The sequence below is a fragment of the Zeus faber genome, assembly GCF_960531495.2.
Source record: "Zeus faber genome assembly, chromosome: 14".
In the NCBI taxonomy this organism is placed as follows: Eukaryota; Metazoa; Chordata; class Actinopteri; order Zeiformes; family Zeidae; genus Zeus; species Zeus faber.
This window is the reverse complement of record NC_137200.1, coordinates 10,195,731-10,202,492: the sequence shown is the minus strand read 5'-3', so window position 1 is coordinate 10,202,492 and position 6,762 is coordinate 10,195,731. Positions and strand designations below refer to the sequence as shown.

At 45.0% G+C, this 6,762-nt stretch overlaps 1 protein-coding gene across 1 annotated transcript in view; it reads right to left on the bottom strand.

Annotated features, from left to right (window-relative positions):
* The window catches only part of cadm1a (cell adhesion molecule 1a), a gene marked incomplete at both ends in the record, with an annotated part of 96,781 nt that overhangs the window by 49,984 nt on the left and 40,035 nt on the right, over window positions 1-6,762 (bottom strand). Inside the window, one exon of the mRNA XM_080014218.1 lies at window positions 4,455-4,613. Within this exon, the coding sequence (XP_079870344.1) occupies window positions 4,455-4,613 (159 nt within the window). The remainder of the gene's footprint in view (window positions 1-4,454; window positions 4,614-6,762) is intronic.

Sequence of the window (6,762 nt, the reverse complement as noted above, 5' to 3'; positions counted from 1 at the left end):
AACTTTTAATTTTTATCTTGAATGAGAGTCCTGCTTGAGGCACAAATTAGCTGCATACATACAGGACCTCTTCCCGAGGCAGAAAACAAGTTGCCATTTTCCCTGGGAGGCAGTGTCGCAGAATTGAGGTAGCGCAGAATTATAATGGCCATGTGTATTCATTTACATGGAAGGTAAATGTATATGTATACATGAACTGGTGCTGTGTAATTCACAACCCTACGTTATCTACACTATCCACTCATTATCTATCTGAAAAATAATACTCTCAGCTTTGTCAGAAACAGGCTGGAGACATGCATTGTGCTTCGTTACTACTAATTTCATTTATTTGAAATGTATACTTCCTTAGTTCCATCTGAATCTGCTCTGTGGGGGAATTTGCATTAGCGGTTTCTTATTCTTTCATTTCGTGATTTGACTCACTTCTCTACCTCAGACAGGAACGCACAGCCGTGCTGGTAAATTTAACTTGTAGACCGAGCGTGCGAGGGGGCTGCGAATCGGCAAACCATAACGTTTTCAAAACGCATTTCAAAAGTGGAAAACCCTTTCGAGCCTTGCAGCCCCCTCGTGAACTAACAACATAGTTGTCGGAAGTTGTATGCAGTCTGGTTCAACTTTTGTTCAAACAGTCTCACAAATGCACAAACATAACAAACCGACTGCATGTCAAACAGAGCGGCATCGCACGGTGGGGGCGGCGGGGGGGGGTCGGCACAAAGTTCTATACCATCTCTTCTAAATGCTTATTTGCCAGTGACTATAGTCACTAAGCAAAGACAAAAACAAAGCCCGACAACGTAAAAAAACAAAACGAACAAACATGTATATGAACATGTTTGCCGTTGCATTCGGCGCTTTCATTTCATCCACCGGAATAATGTGGGGCAACAAGTGATTACTAACAAGCTTCCTAACAAGCAGCCTCCTTCAAACGCTTGTGGAACTGAGAATAGAAATATAAATAAAAGAAAGGAAAAAAGGATCTCCCACGGTCCTGCGCGACCTTTGAAGAAACACTGGACCATAAAAACATTGAATCATTCTGGGCCGCACAGTCAATAAACGCTAACAAGACCCTTGCCGCTCTGCCTGCCAGCCTCAGTTGTAGCACGGCCCCGGTGTGTGTTCACAGGAAATAACGGAGAAAAAGATTGTCGTCCACTGTCCCGCTGTGCTGGACTGAGGAGAGGGGGAAGCGCCAGCTTGCTATTAGAACAACAAAGCTTTCCATTATTAAAATTTCCCTGAGTGCAAACAGCTGTAAGTCCTACCGAAGTTATTTCCAAAGGAATAAAACTGCCGGAGAGGGAAGACACTGAATCCAAATCTAACGGACGATGGCTAACGACTGAACCTATGCACTACATGCGTACGTTTTAGTCATATAGAATGACTCTTTAAGGATTCAAGGACTGGATTTCATTCTCCCAGGATGTGGCGGTCAGCGGGTTTTATCCAAATAAGATGGAAGTTGGTACAGTATCTAAATGGATTGACGCCTTCAATTCAAATAAAAAAAGAAAAAACAAATCTGGCCTTCCAAAACCGTTATCACAAATCAGCTGACGTTTCCCATTCTAGATTGAGCAGAGAAGGTAGGTGGCGGCAGTGGAACTGATTCTCCACAGTGTGGTGTGGGGAGGGGGTGGTTTGAGCAGCCACACCTGACCTGGATCTAGGTGATTGGGATCGGAGTGGCTGCATACCTGTTGCTCGGTGGTTGGGCTCACGAGCAACAGGCTAAAACCCCCGTCCCCACACTCACTCAGGATTGGAGCCCCGTCATGACATGTTCGATCTGCTCCTGGCTTATTCCACCCAGCTTCCTCTCTACAATAAACTGTTGTCTACAACCCATCATCTTCTGTGTCTCTGTGCCGGAGGGCCCTGAAAACGCCACTTGGGTGGTGGGTGGCAGGCTGAACTGCCACACACAGATATAGAGAAAGAGGTAAAAATCGATGCTACCAAAAGAATAAACCACACACTTTGCAGCGGCGTAAACATGTGCCAATCTGAAAGGCTGAACCCAACAACCCACAGCTCACAAATTTCCCTGCCAGCAATTCCAGAATAGTTAAATGGAAATGTGCTGCCCAGGGTACCCAGGGTTTTTAGGCCTAGTACAGTAGCTACTTCAATTCTAGGTCAGCGTTTGAGGGGCCAGAATTAACTAACACTTCAATCTCATCCATATCACGGCATCGCATCCAAATGAATGAGGTTCGACTGGACAGAACTGAGGCAACTGTTCAGAAGTCCCGAGTTCCCCAATCCCCATCATTTATCTGATGCCACAGCCAGAAGTGAATCACCATAATTCCTAATGATTATAGACAATGCTGTTGCCCTTTTTCAGCCTTGTAGCATAGCCGAGCCGGAAGAGCATCACGGTAAATACAGACTTTTTTCTTCTTGCTTCTTCTATTTTTTTTTATTGCTCCCCTGAAGGACATCCTCGTGAGGACATTTACTGCTAAATGTGTACCAGAGTACACGGATGACAAAAGGTTTTAGGATTCCCGGGAAAATTTATAGGAATTTCAAAAACAGAATCTCGCAAAATCTAAATCTGGCAAATGTAAAATCTAAATGTAGTGGGGAAGGCAAAATTTGACCTGCTGCTTGCTTCATTAACCCAGGGAATGCACTCGTTTTAGTAGGTTTGTTTTGAAAGGGCTGTGCATACCACTCGAGACCACTTCCCACACATACAGTGCTGCGGAGACGCACCTTTGACCGGGATCACCCTGCAAAATGATCCTCAGGCAACTGCTAATTGACAGTTTATTCATCGTCATGCAAATTGCGGTCATTGCTGCTGGCATCAACCCAAAAGCGTACAATTAAGTACCATTCTTGCCCCGGCCTGCTCCCATTTTCCCCAATATTTGAGCCCATGGATGCATGGTTCAGGCTTGTTTATGATCTTAATGCTGCCAGCAAAGATTCAGCACATTTCTACAGCTGACTGCACTCTGCTGTCTGACCTTCCAAGCAGCAAACAGCAATATGTGTTTGTGCCGTCCATCTGCCTGAATCGCAGCCTGTCAGCCGTTGGCACTCGGTCTACTTGACAGACAGGGGATGGGCGAGACAACAAGCCTCCTGCACAGATTTAGACGGCAGCCCCTTCGGCTTTGTCTTTCACCTCTGGGGGTAAGGACACAAAGACGTCATAAGTCAACGCCTCCGAGCCTATGGGGAATCTGTGATATTTTCCACTAATCGGTGGGTGGAGCTCCCTAGTCGAGCCCCACACGGCCAGATATTAACCTTGATATCTCGCCTCGAACGCTCGGCAACCAGTCGGATCTGTTGTGACTTAGTTCACACCGCACACTCATGATTTGCCTCCGACCTGAGGCTTTGCTCGGCGATCTCCAAAAACCTGTTGGCGAGTGGAAAATCACGCCAGAATCATGCAGTCAGCACCTGTAAATTAATTTACTATTTTTATGGCATATGGACAATTATTTCATATTTTCTTAATCATACTTTAAATTCTTTTGGCAGAACCCACTCCACGGGGATGGCAACAGCGTGTTATGAAAAACCGACAAAGCATAGCAACAAGGATAACTGACAATTACCAGCATTTGGCGCAATAAGAAAAATGGTTTAAAATCCTAAAATGTGTGGATTATTATTTTCCTTGAAATGTTCAATACATGAGGTTCCTCATCACACGCTCAAATTATTACTATCATGGTGCCCCTACACTGTTGAGGTCAGAGGAAAAGTGGCCAAATGTGATGGCAGCGCCTGCGTAGATATGAAAGGAGGGGGATGGATGGGTATATACATATATATATATATGGTCTATGTCAAAGATATAATAACCATTATATATATATATGTATTTTTAATTTTTTTTTTATTGAAGTACCCAAATTAAGAAAAAATAAAATAAAATGCTTGGTTGGTTACATTTCACAGAGAGTCAAACAGTTAAAAAAAAGGCTCATCACTTTACATTTAAACGCAACTGCAAGAAGTTCTCCAGACCTGACAGAGTTTAGTTCCTTTTTATACGATGTACTGCATGAAGCCACCGCTCAGGACTGGATGCCAATGTCAGAGGCATTTTGTAGTTAACATTCACAATAAAATTGATTTGTGTGTGGCTCGCAATACCCACACAATACCCTCAGTAACGTTATTGTAAAGTCACGACCTTCCTCCGGTGCCCCATGTAAAGACTTTTGAAAGCGGTGTTGGACAGCAGCAAGATTTACTGCTTCTGGTCTCTAAGATTAGCTAAGAAAAAAAAAAAAAATTCAGATGCAACTTTCTCAGTCCCTGGAGGGGGAGCTGGACATATGGGAAAGTCAAATGTCTTGGCTTTGAAATGATTTTTCTTTTTTTTGGCACTGTCCTTAATTTAAACTCTCGTTTTATTTTTCTTGGGGTGGGGGGGTGAGTTATGACTAAGTGCGAGTACTTACACTGGACCTCCAGGTATCTCTCTGCTGAGAAGTCCTTGACCGCCGGGTGGTCCACAATGCACGCCACGGGCACGCCGTCGTCCTCCTTGCTGACATTGAATGTGACTCGGCTTGTCACGGTGTACATCTTGTCGTAGGTGAGCTCCACTTTCGGCTCTCCTGGTGAGGGGGTGGGGAGTGGGGGGCAAGAGCGCATGGGCGATAAGCCCCAAAATTAGGATTCACACACACACACACACACACACACACACACACACACACACACACACACACACACACACACACACACACACACACACACACACACACACACACACACATCGCAATTAATATATTTGTTTTGAAATTGCATTCAATTAACTCTTCTGTTCGTTAAGAACTTTGCGGAAAAAGCTGCATTAAAGTATTACTTTTAAATTCACTTTCACAAAATAACAACTTTCACCTTTGGACTCAAGAATGCCGAAGGGGAGACATTATGTAGATTTTTTTCTTTCTTTCTTCCTTTTAAACGCAGACAAAGGCAGCCATTGTGTGGCTGTGGGCGGGAACAGCGCCCCGCTAATAGTGACCTCACGGAAAAAATGTGAGTGCGGGGGTTTGGCAAGGTGTCCTTGTGAGCGGTGGGAGAAGGTAAATAGGCTGAAAATTGCCTGCTGTCAGAGGCCGCTGTGCAGCTGTGAATCAAGTATTAAACCTTAAAAAAAAGAAACAAACAAAAAAAGAAAATGTAGCTACATCGCGTTAACCAACGCCCCCGCCCACCCCCTCCCTTCTGTGAATAAAAAAACACACACGTGCAGGCGGTGCCGCGCACGCCACCGCAATTTCCCATTAGAGCCCAGGCTTCGATTATCTCATTGACGACACACTCGCCGGTGAAATGAAGGAGCTTCAAAATGGCAGTCTCACGGAAAAGAGAGGAGAAGAAAGGGAGAGGTTAAGGGACAGTGCGCCGCAGTGGAGCAGAAGTGAGTGATTGATTATTTTAATCCCACTCCTAAACAGCACGAGTGTATTGTGACTCGTCAATAAGGCAAACGCGGGAGTGTGGAAAAGCTGGGGGGGGGGGACAAACAAATGAAAAACCTCCCAAAAATCTGCAGAGAGGAATGCCACCTGCCAGAAGGCGATCTAACATTTGTGCAATCGGTCCTTTTGGCGCTGGGAAATTGAACTGTTTGCCGAACAAAACCCCTGTTGCAGTATCCCAGGAACGTGCTTGTGAGGGCTAGGGATATAGCGCGAGAAAACCATTCAGGCGACACCTCTGCGCAGTGGTGTAAGAAGATGGTGATGGGCCCCGGTGCAAATATATTCCCTTGTGCACCCAGCTCAAGCCATTTTGCCGCTTCATTTGCTTTGCTCAATAAGAAACGTAAAATAAAATAGCCTGAATCCAAAATTATAAAAAAACACGGGGCACGGGGACGCACAGTGGAGCGCATCACTGGCGCGCCGATGGGATGGGCCCCTAGTGACCACGGGGCCACAGTGGAGCTGCACCGGTTGCGCCGGCGGTAAGTTACGCCACTCCCTCCGGCTCAGTGGTTACTTTGAACAATCAGTACCAGTGCAGCGCTCAAGGAAGCCATCGGAACCACGCCGACCCTGGCAAACGTGTTTCCAACCCCACGACCCCAAACTGGATGGAAGGGCGACAGGGACATCGATGATGAATAATTGATGAATTTCAGATTGGTCACATTCATCCTTAGATGTGCTGTTTAGGTATTTAGAGGGAAGATCTAAGACGGTTATTCAAAAAGCAAATTGGGTGTGCTGTTGAAACACATAAAAAAAAGTGGACCATTTATAAATTCGACACGACATTGAAGTGAGCAGTCATTCGACTCAGAAGAAGTTCATGTGTATTTTTTTTTTAAGCTCGGCTGAAATGTTTTTTAAAAGCTGCATATGCTATTGTATTCAGTGTATTAAAAAAAAGCAAAAAAGCTTTTTTTTTTTTATGATACCCAGGCCTACTTATAATTTCTGCCTCAACTACCCGCTTCAAAAAGAATAAAAGGAGTAAAGAATTTTTAAGAGATATTATCAGAAGTCCACCTGTTTCCTGTCCTGGAAACAGCAGGGCAACTCACACGGCCCTGTGGTTTCCTAATGAAAGTCAAAAGATGGCAATTGTTTTCTGGTTCCTGTCAGTCAATGCGGTTCCCGCCTTCCCGGTCTCTCGCTCTTTTTTTCAAATGACCTTCCTGTTCTTACTTGTCTTAAACCCACAACCCTGACCTCCCATCCGTGTCTGAAGTGCTGGAGAATATCGTCGCCGGGGCAACTTCATCGAAAT